This window comes from Amphiura filiformis, chromosome 11 (assembly GCF_039555335.1).
Source record: "Amphiura filiformis chromosome 11, Afil_fr2py, whole genome shotgun sequence".
NCBI lineage: Eukaryota > Metazoa > Echinodermata > Ophiuroidea > Amphilepidida > Amphiuridae > Amphiura > Amphiura filiformis.
Window position 1 is genome coordinate 52077750 of NC_092638.1, and position 18497 is coordinate 52096246.

Consider the following 18497-nt stretch of genomic DNA (forward strand, 5'->3'; position numbering starts at 1 on the left):
TTTCTATTTCCTGGAGATTTATCCCGTAAAAAGTGTGGGAACTGATTTGTTTATGATGACATCATACTTGAGAAAAAATTGATTGGCTGCTATTCATTGGTTCACTGATTTGTTTCGATCACTGATCACTACACATGTGTCTGTTGTCATGATATGTGCCAATACAATAGGGAAAAACTACGATACAATAGACCTTTTCATATCAAAGTTTTCGACCCAGTTTTTAAAATCGGGTCATCATACGCAGTTCCTGGGGGCGCACTTACACCAGTTGTGCGTTACGTCAATGCACGCAGTTGAGGAGTGTTTATATGTATTTACGTGGGCGTATAAAGATGCGCCCGTGCATGTGATTATTTTGCAAACATATCCGATGGCTCCTGAAAAGGTCTATTGGGCGGTACTACATGTACGTGTATCGCTTGATTGACAGAGATGTTACAGAGAAACTCTGGTTTGCGTTAAAGGTCTTGATTTTCAACTCGGAAGGATGCAATCACTGGGATTAGTTAAATTTAGGCTACACACAAACCACACACATACATGTAGAACACAAAACATAATATAACCCTAACACTAACTACACCCGTAACTACAGCGGCAGGGAACAGCATTATATGGAACTCTAATAATAGTAATATGGAGCTAGGGCATACTGTGACACTAACATACAGGTAGTTTTGACAGATACCTCAGGGTCCACACCACTCAGTAAACCTCCCATTGAAATGAGTCTAAAAATAACTTCAAGAAATTTTTTTCTACCCCATGTGAAAATGTGTTGACAACATGAAAAAAATAGCATACTGAATTGGATGAACTTTTTATATTTGTGGACATTTTCATGTGTTAATATGAACCCTGGCTCCACTAATTTGTGGACCATTATAAACTTTCATCATCTTGATATTCCACCTCTAATCCTAAATTTGAGGGAATAATTTCTTGGAATTAAATAAACAATAGTTAAAAGATCTCTGTACTTTTAAAATAACATTGCATGATGTATTCCATTTTTTTGCAGTACTCAGGTACTCAATTCAGTATTGAAGTTACGTAATGTTACTATGTCAACGGGATCACGCAGCTAGAGTAATGAACCACGATCGAAATGATCACCTCATAAAGTAGATGGCACTCGAAGGCATACACAAGTAGCGTGATCCGGTAACCAAGAGAATTACGTAACCACTTCGATGCTGAATACCTCTGTACCAATAATTCCTGATTGAGTACAATGTATGGTGTGCCCATAAGGACATAACTGTCACACTTGGTTCTGTCACCTCAACTACACATGTCTATGAGGGAAACCTACTAAGGGATGATGCCAAAACCCAACTGCCAGTTAACCACCGTAGCACCCTTGCAGAATCAGCGGTTGAACCGTGTTCTATTTTTTCCGAATAACGAAACCAGGCCCAATGGGCTACATGTACAATTTAAAGCACAGTGTATGATCTTATAATATGAAATTGGTTTATTTTTTCAAACCCAATTTGTTGCTACATGTATATTTGTAATGTTTACACAAGTCCCAACTTACACCTAAATGGAAGCAGCTAAATTAGTTGCGTTTGCAGATCAGTGCGTTAACATGGTACTTAAAAGAGCTAATATAATGACAGCAGCAACAAGACAACATTTAGCTGACTCGGAGCGAAATAAGCTGTGTCTTTACTCCATGAAAGCAAGTTCACTACAGAGAGTGCTGGGAAGGAAAATGCAACACATCAAAAGAGCAATTTCCGACATAATGTCATATTCAGACAATTAAGTCTGCCATAGAACTCCAAAGTAGCCAGCGGGGTTTCGTTCACTCTATCTTGTTATTTTAAAAAATGCTTAAAATGGACAGAACCCCATCCTGACAGTTGCTACTAATATTATTCCAGCATTTTGAGTAAAGAATAACAAAATTGCCGGAAATCATACAGCATGGCTTCAACCTCTAGTCCGAAGTTTACCGTTTTCTAAAATCTATTTTCTGTGTTTTAATCTGTGTTGTAAAATGTGTAAATCCATGTTTGATGAATAAAGCTTAAAATGTACAAACAATTATTATGAATGATATGAAAGTCACAATAAAGTGTTCAATATCGCGATCAATATGCTCTGATTGGAATATTATCACAATAATAGGCCGACTGTTATGATGTTTGGATGGATAGGGGGTTCATTGCCTTGGTTATACCTTTATTTCGGTATTATTAAACAGTATTTTTTTATCATAAAAATTGACACACACAACTCAAGATTGTCTTTAACATTTATTTCTCTTATCTTTTTAAAACAATTTTTGTCACGTCATGCAAAAATGTCATTTTCCGTGTTGTACCTCCGATTCCGTGATTTTTTCCGTTTTCCGTAAAACGGAAAACTTCGGACTCTAGCTTTAACCATAACCAGACAAGGGAGTAATTTTTATGTGAATTATTGTTCTTCACAGGTAAGTCCCCAGGGGTAAAATGTTATTGAAGAAGGTAATGTTGGAGCATAGCAAGGGGCATGTAATAGGAGGGCCCAGCTATTCCACCATCATAAAAAATCCCTTCATTAGTAGTAAATTTACAACAGTGAATTAAAAAAAAAAATAAGGTGCCTCCGTAAATGATGTTACTGCCAAGGAAGTACGACTACCAGCTGCGTCCCATGAATGATGCTGGTTCATTCACAGTCACTGAATAATTAACTAAAATCTGTGAAAATTTAATGTGTTCCTACAATAACAACATAGCGGCTATATATAGCAATCTGAATTGAGATTGGTGCGCATAGATCACTCAGGTGATCGATTAATGAATAAACAATTGAATCTTCAATCATTCAATTATCACCCAGGCTTACAGTATACTTCCATGTTAACGCACTGACCAGAAACGTCTTGGAGGCATACACGTATGCGCTAGACTGCCCGTTACGATATATAGAAGACTCGCACTTTGGTCGGTCCTCTATGATGAAGCATGCCTTATTTAGTGACGAGTCTCACGATACTTTAGGTCACTCAACTTTTGTGATAAAATTTTCATCACAATGAAAGTTGATAAATTTTAATTATTTTAAAGCACTTTTATACAAATTGTTATGCTTTATTTTAAAATTCTTTTCAATTTGGTATAACTTTATACTTTATTTTCATTAACTAAAGGTGGCTGGTCCGATTATAACACCTGATGTTTGCTACCTCATATTAAGGCTCATCACCCAAACATTCTTATTCCAAGCTTTGAGTTTAATTACTCAAGCAATTTGGCTTCAAGATGCAAAAAATAACATCACAGTGGCCCAGAAAAGTACATCGACTTCTGGGGTGGTGTACTTAAACCTATCATGTTTTTGTTTATACCGCCTATAAAATGAAACATATTTCATGCCTAAAATTTCATTGGAGTTTATGAGGAAACATGAGCTTTTACCCGATACCAAAATCTACAATTTTGATGGGTAAAGTGGGGATGAGCCCAGGGGCACATCAATAAATTTTGGTTGGTATGTTCCCCCAGAATTTTGTGGTGGTGGGTCTTTGGGAGCCGATGTTGTACCAGTAAAAGGGGGTCTTTCGGAGCTGCGAACAGGTAAAAGTGGGGACTGTTGGAGCTGCGAACAGTCAAAATCAAGGGCCTTTCTTAGCTTTCTGGTTGAAAATCGCCTGAAAAAACCCCAGAAATATGAGGAATGAGCAATTTTGGGGTCTTTTAGAGCTGAAATTAACAAAATCAAAGGTCTTTTTTTGAGCTCTATATTGGTCAAATATAGGGGGTCTTTCGGAGCTGCTAAATCCAAAAAGGGGAGTCTTTCCGGGGGAACATACCCGTATGGTCATTTGTGTTGAGTGCCCCCCCCCCCAGGGGGATGAGGCTGTCAATCTGGTACATGTCAACAACCTTTAACAGTTGGCCTTAGCTCACAACAGGTTGCTGTTTTGCAAGCCTTAAGAAAATGTTCATTCGTTGGCAAGATACAAGCAAAATTTCCAATAAAGGTAGCAACACTTCCCACGACAATTAATTGTATTTCTCTATTTGATGAAGCAAAATTTCACTCCAAATACCAAATTCCATGAGAAAAGTCTTCCTGGATTCTTCGCTGTTTCTATCCCTGCTGTTTTGAGCCAGTTACTTTTATGATCACCTGTTTCAAACAGGAGTACACAGGCCCCCTGTTAAAGCCCTGGTTTAATAAAGCTTTATACCTAAACAATAGGGTTGTCTAAGTATAAGCAGAGAAGCTCTAGTTTATCCTACATTTTGTATTTCACACTTTATCGTTCTCACTATTGTTAGGCCAAAATTCCCTGTGACATGATCACAACAACAAGTTCAATTCTGCAGCTCAAGTTTGCATCTCCATTATCCTGAAGTATGACACAAGACAAAGGAGCTCAAAGTAACAGTTACTTCATTCTTTAAACTTTTGCATTCAGCTTTTGTTTTCACCACATCTCCTTCTTTAAAAAGCAAAAGTACAACCCTACCAGAGATGTAACACATGTATAACAGGAGAAAAACAGTCCTTCTTTTCTATTTTCTTCCATGCTGACAAAACACACTTTCATTTTAGTAGATGAGTCTTTGGGAACTGATCATTTCAAAATCTTAACTTTTTTACATTCAAGTTATTTAACATGTCAGGGCCTGGGGCATCGAATTCCTTACCAAAAACCAACATCTTTCAAAATGCCATCATTACATAGAGCAAGAAATCACACACTTCAACAAAACTAGACGGCTAGCTTTTTCCTCCACCATTATCTTCCTTTTTGGGGGATAAACATCAGAGAAATACTTAAGAATTTTCAGTTGATAAAAGCAGGGAAAATATCACAAAGGGTATGTTTCTACTGGCCTTTTGAAAGGGTATGTTTCTACTGGCCTTTTGAAATCCATTATACCAGGCTCTTCTTTACTCCAATAGAAACACTAATGGATATATGATATCCTATCAATCACACCACTACTGAAGACTCTGAGGTCCGATTTCTCGAAGCTTAGCTAGTAGTTGGGCTTCCTAAGCCAGTAGGCTAGCCCTACCAATGTCGATCCATTTGATTGATTTATTACCTTTTCAAGTGATGCATGATCTGAAATTGTAAGCATTGGTATAGTACTAATTGGGCTTGAGTCTGATGGCTTAGGAAGCCTGACCACTAGCCATGCTTCAAGAAACTGACCCTGAGGGTCTTGGAGCATTACCTTCCATCTCTGTTTATGTTGATCCATCATTTTGCGGCTTCCACATAGATACTGCCACGCTCTGGACCTGATTGACGACGGAATGCCCTTCCTACATCTCTCACGTACCTAGAAATACAAAGCAAAAAGAAACATTTTTATAATCATTGCCAATTTAGGGTAATGTATCTCCATTTGTATTATGTATTTGTCTTAACTTTGGGCAGGGACGTATGTAAACGAATACTTAAAGACACATTACGCATTCATCAATTTATAATCAATCAATTGTAAAACGTGCCTTGCACATAAAGTAAGTAATGTATACAGTAAAATACTACTTAATGCACCAAATACTACTTAATGCACCAAATTTACACATTCTCTGTCTCCTGAATGAATAATATGTTGTTATCTATGCAGGGGCAGGGTACTAATAAAGAATACAATTTTATGTTTTTGACATGTCTGCCGACTTCGTTGAATAACATTGACATTTATATAACATTCAAATTATGGTGGCTTAATGGTTGATATAGTTCATTCTTTTACTTAGCATTAAAGCAACACTTGATTCCTATAAATATCTCTACAAATATATAAAATAGCACAAATAGCACTACTTTGTAGTGCCCCAAACTTTGATTGCCATCGGGACCAACTACTTCCCATTCCAGAAAAATACAGCACTTATTTTTTGGGATTAAAAAAATATTATCAAGTTTTGCCAAATGAAATATAGCTAAATCCTAATCTTTCATTTAGTCTTAACTGGAGATAAAAGAAAAAGTTCACTGTTTTACAAATTTCTTGAAAAACAAAGAGCCAAAAACATGCATTTTCGGCATGTTTTCTGACAATCGAGGCACAAAAATCACAGACTTGGAACAAGTCTAAGCATTCAAAATCTTGAGTATATGCCGAAAGTTTGCTCTAATTTTCACTTTTTTGTGTTACTTTAAATAAATGGTTGGTTATAAGAATGAAACATGTCTTTTCCAAAATTTAGAATGCATAAACTGAAATTAGTCTCGGTACAAGTCTTTGCGCTTGATTGTCACTACATACGGAAAACACCCAAAAACACATGTTTTTGGCCCTTATTTCCAAAAATTTGCTGAATTTTAAAATTTGACTTTTATTGCTAGTTAGGACTAACTAAAGGATTAGGATTTAGCTATGTTTCATTTGGCAAAACAGGATAATATTTTTTTTATTCAAAAAAATTAGTTCTGTATTTTTCTGCAATAGGGAGTAGTGTAAAATCTATAAACTGGGTTTGAACCCTTTCCACAGTTATTTGTTTTTCCATTTTCAGCTGGATTTTAACATATAACAAATTTTAACAAATATGGCTCTTACTACCGTAAAAACTTGATAGTTAGCATATGTGCTTACTATCGAGCACTTTAAAACATGCAAACATGAAGAGCCCTATCCACAAAAGTGTAAAGGGTTTTGATCAAATAATCGACACACATATAGCTATAATACGAACAAGTAAACCTGCGAATGTGTGTTTCAACCCCATTAGCTCAGTTGGTAAAGCGCCGACTTTGGTACAATTTCATGTTTTCAAAAGCGCTCGATAGTAAGCACATGCGCTAACTATCAAGTTTTTACGGTATGTCATCTTCTACAAGGCAGTATGACTTTCAAACAGAATAACCTATTTCTCCATGTAGACAGACGCTCTAACAAGTCGACAACATCCACAACAAATATATATGGATCCTACCACTTTTTTCATCAACCTCCATCAGGCACCAGCGATTCATATTTCATTTTTTGTATATGTCTAGGGCTTTTTCAATTGATTGCAAGCATCTGTAGTTCTGTCGTGCCTCGAACACTAAAAGATCTCACAGTTTCATCCCACAAGCAATGGTTCACAAACCTACATTATATATTCACTTGTTTAAAGGTGATATTCCTTTCGGATTTTGAGTACTGTTTATGGGGACAACCAATATCTGATTTTGGGATTGATTCCATTTTGACATCCCAAATTGTCGGGGGTGTGAGACAGTGAGAGGCCACAGACCAAGACAGAGGAAAATTACTCAAAAAAGCTGAAAAACAGCGTAAAACTGGGGCAAAGTTGCCAAATATGGGCTGAAAATAAATAAAAGCGTGTAAATTGGGCAAAAAAAAAAAAAAAAAAGGGAAATCAGCTGAAAAGAGGAACTCTCACATCCATGACTATATTAAATGCCATGTAAATTTTAGGACAAGAAAATAATGGAACCTGAATAATGGAAACCCATAAGGATAAAAGTCAAATATTTTCATAATTTGCAAAATTACAGTACAGTGTAAGCAGTGTTTACTCACTCTGGAAATTGAGTGTGCCAAATGAAGCATTTCTCCCCAAAATTGACTCAATTTTGTCTCAGTAATTCCTCAAATTGACTAATTATTGTAATACAGCATTGCAAATTGTTGTGGGCCAAATATAATTTTCACTGGGCCAAATTTGAGACATACAGCCTCTGAGTAAACACCGAGTGTAAGTGACAGTTTGCTATTTTTACGCTCAACACGGCTAACCAGAAATCGAAATGACTAATGGGAAAGCGAAAATCAAAATTTGTCGATACGTTTTTTATGCATAGTTCTATGTATAAAAACGCGCCCCAATTACGAATATAACAACAAGCAAAATGATTCAAAATCAGCGAAGTGCACAAAAATACATGCACCAAAATGACCACTTTTACATTATACATGTATGGAACCACTTATTCTTACGAGTGGTTTATCCAATTTGGTTTTTATAACAGTTTGTGTTCTTGCGGATGACCCTTAGATGTTGATACTGCCATTATTAATATTATTACTGTTATGACTATTCCTGTTGGAATTGCTACTATTGTTATTGTACTGGTTATTGTTATTGGTTATTACTGAGCATTGTTTTCACTATTGTTGATGTTTGCTGTTTCTCTCTGCCCTTCCACTCTGATAGACTTCCAACCTTAAGGCATTCTCAAACCTCCCTAGATACACTGCACACACTCAGTGGAGATGTAATGGAAGCAAATTCCCCATCAGAAATTTTGTTCCTCATGCAGCAAAACCTAAAAAACCTAGTAATTTTGCACCAAATTTGTTGATTTTTGCCTTTTTGCAATGTAGCGACATTTGCTTCCTACATATTGAAAATTGATGACAGCAATTAGTCCCAAACAAAAATGTTTGGTAGACTCATAACCGGTGCGATCTTACCTTTCCGATGTTGATTAAGATACTTCTTGCATCGATCCCGAGATGCGGAAAAAACCAATAATCATTTTGTCCCACATAAATGAATCACTAACAAAAAAACCCCGCTCCCCCCAGTGGACTCACCCATTCGGTGGCGTCACCACGATAATCATCCCTTATCCGACTTGGGCAGCCCCTACTCGGCCAAACTTGGAGGGGGCGGCCGGGGCCCGGGATAATCATCATCGGAAAGGTAAGATCGCACCGGTTATGAGTCTACCAAACATTTTTGTTTGGGACTAGACTCAGTACACCGGTCGATCTTACCGTTTCGATGTTGATTAAGATACTTCTTGCATCAACATCTGAAAGATCGATCTAGCAAGTAACCGACGGATGGAGGTACAAGATTGGCCAGCATCTGATAAGGATCGGGAGAGTGGGTAGCATGGTAATCGCGAGGTCAAACTATTTCCCCCCCTCACGGCCGGAAACAGAAAGACTATGTGAACAGACAAAAACCCTGAACTGAAAGTGCAGTGGTTAAGAATAGAAACACTGGTTCTTACCATGTTGGAATTCTGATTGTCCATAAAACACCTGATACCCAACCACCATGTTATCTCCAGAGAACAGCCCTGGTGAACTTATCGCCTGGTCGTTGGTTTACGTTTTTGTAGTAAACCGTGGAAAAGGGCGGCGGGTGCTTCCAGGACACAGCCTGACAAATCTCTTCAATGGGGACCCCCCTATGGTAGGCGCACGAAGATGAGAGAGATCTGGTTGAGTGGGCCTTGGGGCGGCGTCTTTTGCCGCCCCGAGTCCACCAACACCTGGACCAGCCACCGTGCCAGAGTCTGTTTAGCGGCTGGACCGTGCGGTTCTGCGTGGGTGATAAATAAGCGGTCATGAGCCCCTCTTAAGGTTTGTGTTCGGCCAAGGTAGTGCTGTAGCGCCCTCACGGGCACCACAACCTGTCTTGCTATTGTGAACCCTGCCCAATACTGGGTAGGAAGAGGGCGAGTGTCGGAATGTACTTCGCTCATTTTTGCAAGGAAATCCGAGGCGAAGAAACAGCGTCGCTCCGTTGTTAGTAAATCACGGAGGCTGACTTGAGACTGTGTGCAACTCGAGCAGCGCCGTCCGAAAGCCAACGCCAGAAGAAAGGCCGCCTTAAGAGTGAGCGTATTTAAGGGTCGCTTTTGACAGGGGCTCAAAGGGGACCCTTAATATACTCCAAGACTGTGTTGAGGTCCCATGGAGGACCACCTTCCTTTCGGCGGGCGCTCGTTGAACATACCGTCGAGAAGAAGACTTAGGGACCCATCTGAATTGATAGTCGACCCGTCTTCGAATTCTCGATGAATGGAGAGAATGGCTGAATTGTAGTTGGCTATCGTTGCCTGCTGAAGTCCTGACCTGATCTTTTCTGTTAGAAAATCGGCCACTAGAGGCACAGGGGCTCTAGTGGGAGATGTATTCTCTCATCGCACCATGCGTAGTAGGGAGCCGAACGCGGACTAGACGTGCGGAGGGTAGACTCTCGTCTACCCCTGGCGATGAGAGAAGCAGCTTCTGATGAAAAGCCTCCCTCCGCCGCACGTTCCTGATAAGGGCCATGCAGCTAACTGCAGGTGCTCTAGTGGTAGACTTGGTACCTCTCCTCCGGGCATCCGGAGTAGATTTGGTAACTCGGGGAGTACTCTGGCGGCTGTGCGCTAGTAGATCCACCATCGGTCGAAACCACAGGTGTTTCGGCCAGAAGCGGTGCTATCAGAATGACGTTGCAATCCTCCCTCCCGATCTTGGTCACCACCCTTGCGAGCAGTGAGATCGGGGAAAGCGTAAGCAGTCATTCCTCCCAGTCTCACGGACAGAGCGTCCACGGCGAATGCCTGTGGGTCTGCGACCCTCGAGCAGTACACCGGCAGCTGATGATTTCGATGAGATGCGAACAAATCTATCGAGGGGTGGTACATCACCTCGAAGATCGTTGGGCGACCTGCGGAGCAAGGGACCATTCTGTAGGTCCCGACACCTTTCCTCGTGACAGATCGTCCGCGAGGATGTTGGTGACTCCCGCTATGTGCATCGCTCTCAACGTAATCTGCCTGGCCTTGCACCACCCTATCAGGCGTAGTGCGTGCAGGCACAACCGTGGTGACCTGGTGCCCCTTGTCTGTTGAGGTAGGCCACCACGGTTGTGTTGTCCGCGTGGCCAACGATATGAGATCCCACGATCACCTTCTCGAAATGCTGGAGAGTTCTCTCCACTGCCCAAAGTTCGAGAAGGTTGATATGGAACTCCGTCTCCGTGGCCGACCATAGGCCCGAGACTGAGTCCCGTGGATGTGGCCCCCAGCCCAGCTTTGACGTCGGTCGTCACTCACGTGGCCGCACCGCTGGTGCAGGAAACCTGACACCTTGAGTCAAATTGGGCTGATGGGTCCACCACCAGAGTTCTCTCTCGCGATCTCCGACATCGGAACCGCGAGGGATATTGGGTGACGACTGGGCCTGTAAAAGGCTAGAAGGTGTAGTTGTATAGGCCTCATGTGAAAGCGGCAGTGCAGTGCGAGGTCTACCATACTGGCCATAAGGCCCAAAACCTTCATCCATGCCACACCGGGTGCCGCCTCTGACTCGGCCAAGAGTCGGGCACACCTCGCCATGTTCATCACCCTCTCGGGTGAGGGCGCCGCGATCCCCTCCTTGAGGTTGATCTGGGCCCCTAAGAATAGTGGTGTCTGCGTCGGGACCAAATTGGATTTCTTGACGTTGATCAGAAATCCCAGGTCCCGCACCGTACGGACTACTAACTCCACGAGACACTGTGTCTCCAGTGGGGTGCGTCCGTAAATGAACCAATCGTCCAGGTAGCAACACATGTTGACTCCCCTGCGCTTCAGGTACGCTGCCACCGCCCTGACCAGGAGTGTAAACACTCTGGGGAGGTGGACAAGCCGAATGGCAGGCATCGAAACTGGTAAGTTTGACCCTGTACCTTGAAGCGTAGAAACCTCTGATCTTGAGGTGCGATCGAACATGCAGATATGCGTCCGAGAGATCTAGCGATGCCGCCCACATACCCTTGATGGGGCAGGCTAGCACCGAAGCGAGAGTCTCCATTCTGAACCTCTTGGGCCTGATGAACTCGTTCAACGGCTTGAGGTTCAGAATGGCCTCAATCGCCGGTCTTCTTTGGAGCCAGAAAAAAGTGCTCCAAAACCCCTTGGTGAAAGGGGGTAGACCGGGACAATCGCTTGCTTCGTGAGAAGCTGAGTGACCTCTGACAGTAGTGCCCGACGCTGGGGGCCGTCTGGCGGCACTACCGTGGACCTCTGAATCGTGCAGGCGCACGAGGGGTGGCTGGTAAATTCCAGCCTGTAACCCCCACTGACCACTGACAATACCCAGGCGCCCGGTGAGATGGCATGCCATCTCTGGGCGTAATGCACAGCTTGCCGCCCACAGGGGAATCCTGTGGGAAGTCCAAACCTGCCGGCATGGACTGTCGACCGCCGTGCCCTCAGGACCTATCTGTTTTGCCACCCTTATAATAACGGCTCTTCTTATGGGGCTTGCCATACGATCCAGCACTACTCTTGCGCTTCCCAGATTTTTTGGGAGGTGCTGGAGTAGCCTCGGCTCGGTGTAGTCTGTGGTGCGCGTCCTGCTGAAGCGGAGCTGGCGCTGAAGAACGCTTAGAAGACTTTTTCTTCTTGTGCTTCTTCTTCGCCTTACTGCCCTTCCCCTTGGTCAGGGCAGCCTCTGACTTCTTCAGCGTGCTCTCATTGGTGGCCTTCTTTGCCCGGTCCTCCACCGTGGCTAAAAGGCCTGTCCAAAGAGTAGCCCCTGTCCCACCGAGTCTGACTTCTTCATTGCTTCAGCAAAGTCGGAGCCGTAAGTTGACTGGAGGGACAGACAGGCATTCTCCGGCGGCGAGATGACATCCTATGGGCTAGGCCCATAGAACTCTCGTTGAGGTTAGCTGTTAGCACCGCTAACAGATTAACCTCGCGGAAGAGTTCGACGTTGCCCGTGGTCGTTCAGCTACCTTCCTACCGAGGTGCTCGGCAAGCGTGGTAGCGACGCTAGAGACTCTGATAAGCGGCGTGCTCGCTTATCGATGAGCTTTAGCTCCTCCTCCCACTGGGGGGAGAACGACCCGTGCGCCTTGGCCGTTAGCGGCAGGCGCTTGGCAACGTCTGGATCCATGTCAGGGACCCTGAGGTAGGGTTCGTCGTCCTCCTGCGACACACGCAGTGGCAGCGTGCAAGCACGCGGCGTCAAGCTCCAGCGAGCCTGACAGCCCTACTGAAACCTACCCTTGAGGTCCGCCCGGGAATGCAAGTGCGGGCGACCCTTGTGTGGACGCCGCTAGCTGGGCATCCTACTGAAAGATGCCCTGGTCCTCCTGAACGGACTCCTCCTGAGAGAAAGCCAGGCCCAAACCTTGGGCCACACGGCTCATCACCTCAGCGGTGTCCGCAGGCAGACCATTGCTAGCGAAGTTCCTCACGGGGAAGCGGGGAAGGATACCTGAAGCTAGCTGCACAGCCTCATCAGACTGTGAGTCGCTACTGGTTTCATCTTCCGACTCCTTTCCCTCGCCTTCAGACTCTGACTCACTCTCTGATGAGGAAGAGATCTGACGACGGGCATCTGAAGGTGGACAGGGAGGTGTCGCCACCGTGTGGCTAGCCAACTGAACACCAGCAGAAGAGGGAGTACTCCCGCTAGACCCCGAGATGCTAGCTATAGCACCCCGGGATCCGCACGCTCTCGCTGCTGTCGCCCTAGCCATAGCAGCGTGCGGCCTACCCTGAGCTGTATCAGGGTTAGCCACTCGCCGCCCAGGCTGGGTAACAACTGGTGGTACTGCTTGCCCAGCGCTAGGCGGCACTTGCCACGGTGCTAGACCGTGGAAGAAACCACCCTGCGGCGGATACCACGGGCATACCCTGTCGGTAGCTGACCCTGAAAGGATCCGCCACCAGGGAAACCCCATGGAACAGCAGTACCAGTACCGCCTCCCCCTGTTGCCACAGAGACTGTGGTAACCAGGGGCAGTACTGCGGTACCTGCGTGGTTGTAGCGTAGGTGCCCGGTAGGGCTCGGCTGCGTACCACTGTACCCATGCCTCACAGCGTTCCCCGCTAGAGGATCAAGCCGTGTGTATGGGCACCCCGCTATACTGGCTGTCCCTTGGCTAAAAGGAGCTTGCCTAGTATCACGGGTAGCTGAGCGTGTATACCCTCGATCAGTCACCTCGCTACCTGAATAGGCAGTATCAATCAATGGAGCCATGCTCCGCTGAATAGATAGTGATCGATCATAAGAGGTAATTGACCCATTGACTGTAATGGATCACCCACGCTCTGCTGGCTCTCGAGGACATAAGTGGGTTGTTGATCAGCCAGGCTGTTCAAACTACCTACCCTAACCTCTTGAGCCTCGCCCAAGGTCGCTGTGTGTGGCGGACCACTCACGGCAGCTATGGGCGCGTGCATAGTGGCTACCACTGAAGTCGAGCCGTAGCTCGTCTCGGTAGCTGCCACCGTTTGCACTTGGGTCGCTGTCCCGTGAGAGACTGCGAGCCCAACCCGGTATAACCGCTAGCCAGTCCCGGAGGACAGCCGGCAGCCATTCCAAGGCCCAGGGCATCACTCGGCGGTCCCGCCATGGGCGCTGCCGTGTGACAACCCCAGTTGGTTCTGCTAAGACTACACCAAGCGTTAGCCCGGTATCGTCTCTGCTAAACCCATGCACGTTTTCATTCGACCCTTGCGGGAGCGAAAGCGTGCTGCGTGCCGTGGATCAACCCAGGCAAGCCGGGTTCCACTGGCACGCTGCGTGCTACTGAGACCGGCCGAGGCAAGCCCGGAGGTCCGTTTGCACGCTGTATGCTAAGATTCAACCCAGGCAAGCCCGGGTACCCTTGGCATACTGTCCGTCGCCGGCTACTTCGCGGGTGCTAGACCCGCTCGTTCAGCCAGCAATAGACGGGTGTCCACCTGCAAGAAACTCGCTAGAGATCTCACTGGTAGACTGGTACTCGCCTGTTAGGGCAAGTACCGCCCTGCTGCCTGCTACTAGCTTAGACGTTAAGTCAGTGCTTTCGCTGGCTGCTAGGCCTTCGGGCTCGCTAGCAGTCCCCGGAGGGTCCGCCTGCTTGCCCCGGACCGGAGCCCCAGAGGTTACCTAGCGTGGCCCTTGCCCGCCGCGCTAGTACCTACCATATCAATCTTACCTGTAGGCTTCTGTTTCTTAGTCTTCGTCTTCTGTCTGTGTCGAAGACCCAAACGAAGCGCTACTTTCTAAATCCTCGAAGTGGATGTCCGATAAGCCTATGCAAAAGGAAGCACACTTATTTGATTTAGAGCAATCCCTGTGGGTGTAGCAGAGTGGATGCGGGTCCCACTCTGCCACAAGGGAAGGGCATGATTGACAAGGCCTGGACATTGTAGTAATCGGGAGCGTACAGCACTACCCCCGAACACAAGCTCAAGCCCAATAAACAGACCCACACGCACAGTGGCTGTCGCTGATGTAGTGGTATGATATAAAAATATATGTACAAAGGGATGAAAAACTGAAAACCTTTTGGTATAGATTTGTCAGGCTGGTCCTTCGAAACCCACCGAACTCTTAGCAGTAACTCGTCATCAGGCGTACTGAAAGATATAACGATAGAGCACACCATAAACATAGCGATAATCACTCACCATACATGTATACACAGTACTGTACAAACATCTATTGTAACTTACTAGTCTGCTATAGTTGTTTTACGTGAGAACAAAAATAAAATGGCGTCCTAAGGGCGGCCATTTTGAAAATGTGTCCCGTGATCTGACGGAAACACTCATACAAGCTAAGTTTTTGGATCGTTTTTGTCACTTTTCTAGTCGAAAAATGTCGTCAAAACTATCTCCCTAGCGTACTATACTGGTTGGTTTTTACCTCAGGTGTAACAAACAAACTGTATATCTCGATCCTTTGGTTCGTAATGATACTTAGCGTTGGTAAAGAAAAATCCACACGTCTATCTCATCTAGAAACCAAGGAGGATAAGGGATGATTATCGTGTGTGACGTCACCGAATGGGTGAGTCCACTCGGGGGATCGGGGGGTTTTGTTATTTATTCATTTATGTGGGACAAAATGACTATTGGTTTTTTCCGCATCTCGGGATCGATGCAAGAAGTATCTTAATCAACATCGGAAACGGTAAGATCGACCGGTGTACTGAGTCTAGCATATCCTTTACATCAATAACTTTGCACGTTTCTACCCATTTTCAAATTCAACAAGTACAAAAATGCAAATTTCTGATCCAATTTTGAAAAATGTGTAGTCTAAATCAAATTCTTTAGTACATGTATGAACACTGACACTGAAGACAGGATCAAATTAGGCTACACATCATTTTGATAATCCTTGCATGTTCTTCCAAAAGGTTGTTGTCGTTTATTATTCCAGTTATTACAATTATTATGACAAGAACGTACAGAGTAAGCTTGTGTATTGATGTTATTCTTTGGTTTTAATGCATAACTCAACATTGAGCAATTTAGTAGCGAAGCTTAACCACAATGTTGCGCAGTAGAGTATTAAACTTGTCAAGTCGTACTCATTTCAATTAACATTTTTTGTTTAGAGAACATGAAAAAATAATGCATAGCGAAGCAAACAGGTGCATCCATGACAGTTTAGTTGATTTTACTGATTACTTGTTCCAAATGCGTAGACTTATACATTTGCATAACACAGAAATCTGACGTAAAACAAAGATACAAACTAAGATTGCACCTTAAAGCAATACTCTAATAAATATCACTGAAAAGCTATTCAAGCTATAATCATTTATATTGAAAACAGAAAAAAAATATATGTTATTCATACACAATGTTCGTTGTATCTGATCCAGATAAGCAATTAAAAAAAAAAATAAATAAATGTAGATATTTATATAGCGCTTTATGCTGTAAACAGCCTCAAAGCGCTTTACATTTATTCCGCCGTTATTAGAATATGTCGGAACCACGTTTGCTGCCTACAAATGGCGAGGGTTCATCAGTACAACGACTGTGACTACCCCTAACAGCTTCCCATTGCACCTGGGTGGGGTGAGGCAAAGCGTGACAAAGCGCCTTGCAAAAGGGCGCAACACGGTGGCGGGACGGGGACTCGAACCCACGCACGTCAAGCAAGCTCTCAGATTATGAGTCCAAGGCCGTAACCACTGAAAATTGAGAAGGGAAAAGGGGAAGGAGAGAAAAGAGGGAAGAAACAAGAGGGAGAGAAAGGGGAAAGAAGAGAAAAAGAGGGGAAGGGAGAAGAGAAAAAAGAGAAAGAAAGAGGGAAGAGAAAGGGGAAAGAAGAAAAGAAAAGAGGGAAGAAAAAAGGGAAGGGAGAAGAGAAAAGGGGAAGGGAGAAGAGAAAAGGGGAAGGGAGAAGAGAAAAGGGAAAGAAAGAGGGAAGAAGATCTATACTACTTACATTGTGAAATTTGTACTCTGAAACACTGATTTTTTAGCTTCTAATATGCCAAAAACCAGGTACCTTAACTACTTGACCACAGGAACTTCATGATTAAGCAGGCTGAAATTTGAACCTATAAGCAGTCACTTAATCTTATCTCCTCCCTACAAATTGCCCACAGAGGGCCTAAATGCGACAAATAGTGGCTAAGGCACAGGTCTCGTAAACCTGAGGTCCTGGGTCTGATTCCTGGGCAGTATCACTTTTTGGTGAACCTGGTGAAAAATTATGTTTATTACATTCAATTCCCGTCGATCATGCAATTGTATTTCCACACTGATGCATCTGTTCAGCAATTTACCATTAATTAAAATCCACATATTTTGACCTTTGACATATGATATCAATTAATTTACACCATTGTGATTACAATGATAAAAGAATGGTCCAACATCGAGCAGAGCAAAAAGTGTCCACTGTATTTAACAATTGCCCCTCTTACATGCTATAACATGACACTACATGTACATGCTAGATGCTACTATACACATGGCATGCATCAACATCCTTTCAGAAGAGGAATGATAAAGGACTTCATAAGAAATGTCACAACGGTTCTCAGTAATCAATAGTTCCTTCTAGATTGTGAAGTATCCACTTGAAAAATCAACCTGTACCAGCAGACCATGCAAATGAAGAGCAGTGCGGTGTAATGTTGGAATATGAGCTTGTCTGGTCATCTTCACATATTAAAATTTATTTCCATGTACTAAATTTTCATGTTTCGATGAACCACAACTTTTGTTTCACTTTTCACCTGACCAATTTCAAATTACTACATGCACATGGATCCAGAGTTGATCAATGGTTGGGACGTGGAGAGGCCAGCCAAAACTATAGTCTGTCTCATCTCAAGTTGAGATTAATGCCATGTTGGATCGCTGCAATGGCAGATTTGAATTGTGCGCGCTAACCTAATCCCACAGGACCTATCCGTACACTTGCGATGCCACCGATTCATATCTGCCACTGCGCAATCCAACATGGCGTCACTCTCAACTTGAAAGGAGACACACTATAGGAGGCCGGTCGAGTGCAGATCCGTCAGAACACGCTTTTCAATATGGAATAAATGCTAACCTCATTGTGACATCATCCAAGCAGCAAAGTTCATTTCCCATTGAAAAAGGGTTATCCGACGGATCTGCAGTTGGCCATTCTGATAGGCCTAAACACATTGCCCCCCCCCCCAGTTTGCCCCCCCCCCCCCACTTTTGAGGCAAAAAACCCCAAATCACATAAATGTCCACTTTTTGCGGCAATTTTGGGCAAAATTTTCCAATTTTGCCCCCCGTGAAATTCACTTTTCCCCCCAATGCCCCCCCGAAAAAAATTCCTGGCGCCGCCACTGAGAGTAACCTTAAACCCACCCCTAAAACACAGTGTGCACAGGTTATACCAAATCACACTATGTCAAATTTATTATCTTTATTTAATTGTTTTTATTCTTCATCCAATTTTGATAAATTTTAATGATAGCTCAGTATTGTATGAAAATTAACAGAGCGCATAAATATTTTCATCCTCCAGTGCTCTATGAGATGATTATTATAGCCACAAGGAGAATTA

General features: G+C 43.9%; 1 protein-coding gene across 2 annotated transcripts in view; it reads right to left on the minus strand.

Moving 5' to 3' along the window:
• LOC140164981 (uncharacterized) overlaps positions 1-18497 on the minus strand; it is a 128662-nt gene that overhangs the window by 50090 nt on the left and 60075 nt on the right. For both annotated transcript variants that reach the window (XM_072188387.1, XM_072188386.1), the window contains exon 4: positions 5196-5303. In XM_072188387.1, coding sequence (XP_072044488.1) covers positions 5196-5303 — 108 coding nt within the window. The remainder of the gene's footprint in view (positions 1-5195; positions 5304-18497) is intronic.